This window comes from Bidens hawaiensis, unplaced genomic scaffold, assembly GCF_021521415.1.
Source record: "Bidens hawaiensis isolate Kalapana, Puna unplaced genomic scaffold, B.hawaiensis_p1.1 tig00000458_1, whole genome shotgun sequence".
NCBI lineage: Eukaryota > Viridiplantae > Streptophyta > Magnoliopsida > Asterales > Asteraceae > Bidens > Bidens hawaiensis.
Window position 1 is genome coordinate 1798445 of NW_027491030.1, and position 1957 is coordinate 1800401.

Below are 1957 nucleotides of genomic sequence, written 5' to 3' on the forward strand. Positions count from 1 at the left end.
TGCTATCTAAACCGTCAAGGGTTTATTTATCATATAATATTTGGTAAATGAAATTCAGTTAAGATGCAACTCGTAAAGTTGCGATCGTTGAACTGTTGCCATCAAAGTTTCACAACTTTACATGACTCCTTATCTTTAGACTTTGGTGAATAAACTTTAGCCTTTTTTGAACTTTTTTTCATTTATATGTTGGCCCCTCAACTTTAGTAAATAAACTTTGGCATCCTTTAAACTTTTTACGCCAAAGTTTCACGCCTTTATCTGTTTGCTCCTCAATTTTTGTAACATCTTTTGCGACAAACTTTACGTTTTTCAACTTTGTCGACAAAAGTTAGAATTTACAATAAACTTTTAGTTTCAACTTTGGCCAAAAAACTTTTAAACTTTTAACGTTTGCCACAAAACTTTAATACAATGAACTGAACCGATACCGATCGAGTTCTGCCGCATCCCCACCCCAACACTCGGTAGTTTCAAACACGTATTGCATTTAACGCGCTACGTGGCAATGCACAAGTAGATATATTTGTTTGTTTTAAAAAATAATAAGTTCATTATCCAATTATCCGGTAAAGAGATGACTTTACAAAACAAGGAAGCCAAATCTTGACTTGTTCCCGAGCAAATATTAATTAAAGGTGGTTTTTGGTGGCATCCTACAAACCCCCACTTCCCATGGCTGCCGGCAGTGATCACATTATGCTTATATTAAACTTTTATAAAAGTCAATGAGCCACTTGACACCTTATATATTATAAATACACACCACCTTCACCCCATTTTATTGCAACAAAAAATGGCTCCAAAATCATCCAAATTCAACCCCCTTATTATTTTCCTCTTATGCCTATCCACCACCACAATCTCCGCAGTCGGAAGCGGCGGCATCGCCATTTACTGGGGCCAAAATGGCAATGAGGGAACTTTAGCCGCGACGTGTGCCACAAAAAAGTTTCCCTATGTTAACTTAGCCTTCCTTAATGTATTTGGCAATGGGTCAACCCCAGAACTTAACCTAGCCGGGCACTGCGACCCAACCTCCGGAGGGTGCGTCTCATTGAGCACCGACATCCGGAGTTGTCAAAAACAAGGGGTTAAGCTCATGTTAGCCATTGGTGGTGGCATTGGAAGATATTCACTATCTTCAAAGCCAGATGCCAGAAACGTTTCCTTATATTTATGGAACGCTTTCCTAGGGGGCAAATCACAGTCAGTGTTTCGCCCCCTAGGTGATGCTGCACTAGACGGCATTGACTTTGATATCGAGCTAGGGTCATCACAGTTTTATGATGACCTAATCCGATATCTAAAATCATATTGTTCACAAAAACAAAGAGTTTATATAACCGGGGCCCCACAATGCCCGTACCCGGATAGGCTAATGGGGACCGCTTTAAACACGGGCCTTTTCGACTATGTTTGGGTTCAGTTTTATAATAACCCTCCATGCCAATATAGTTCGGGTAACACTACAAATTTGATAAACTCATGGAACCTTTGGAGTAAGTCATTAAGGGCTAAGAAGTTGTTTTTGGGATTGCCGGCGGACGTTCAAGCTGCAGGAAGCGGGTTTATTCCGGCGGATGTATTAACCTCTCAAGTTCTTCCGGTGATTAAGAAGTCTGCAAAGTATGGAGGTGTAATGTTGTGGTCAAAATATTGGGATGACCAGAGTGGATATAGCTCATCAATTGTATCAGCCTTGTAATTGTAACACTATTTGTGTAACTTTTAATTATGTTGTGGTTTTTAACTTTTATTTTTGTAATTTATAGAAATGCCAATAAAGGTTTTTCCTTTTTTTTAACATATATATATATATATATATATATTTATTTATTTATAACTATAATCAAGTACATTATTTTTAGTTAGCTAATTGTTGTTTATGATCCAATTGTATTACTCCCTCCGTCTCATTATAAGTGTCCATGTTTGAAAAACACAAAGTTTAAGG

At 37.9% G+C, this 1957-nt stretch overlaps 1 protein-coding gene across 1 annotated transcript; it reads left to right on the forward strand.

Annotated features, from left to right (window-relative positions):
* Positions 1-544: 544 nt before the first annotated feature.
* On the forward strand, positions 545-1726 carry LOC143626417 (hevamine-A-like). The gene has a single exon (XM_077096525.1). The coding sequence runs from the start codon at positions 797-799 to the stop codon at positions 1706-1708; it is 912 nt and encodes a 303-aa protein (XP_076952640.1). The 5' UTR covers positions 545-796; the 3' UTR covers positions 1709-1726.
* The last annotated feature ends 231 nt before the right edge of the window (positions 1727-1957 follow it).

What these genes read in the sequence shown, in the direction of transcription:
- LOC143626417 (XM_077096525.1), top strand. Translation starts at nt 797, where the DNA reads ATGGCTCCAAAATCATCCAAATTCAACCCCCTTATTATTTTCCTCTTA.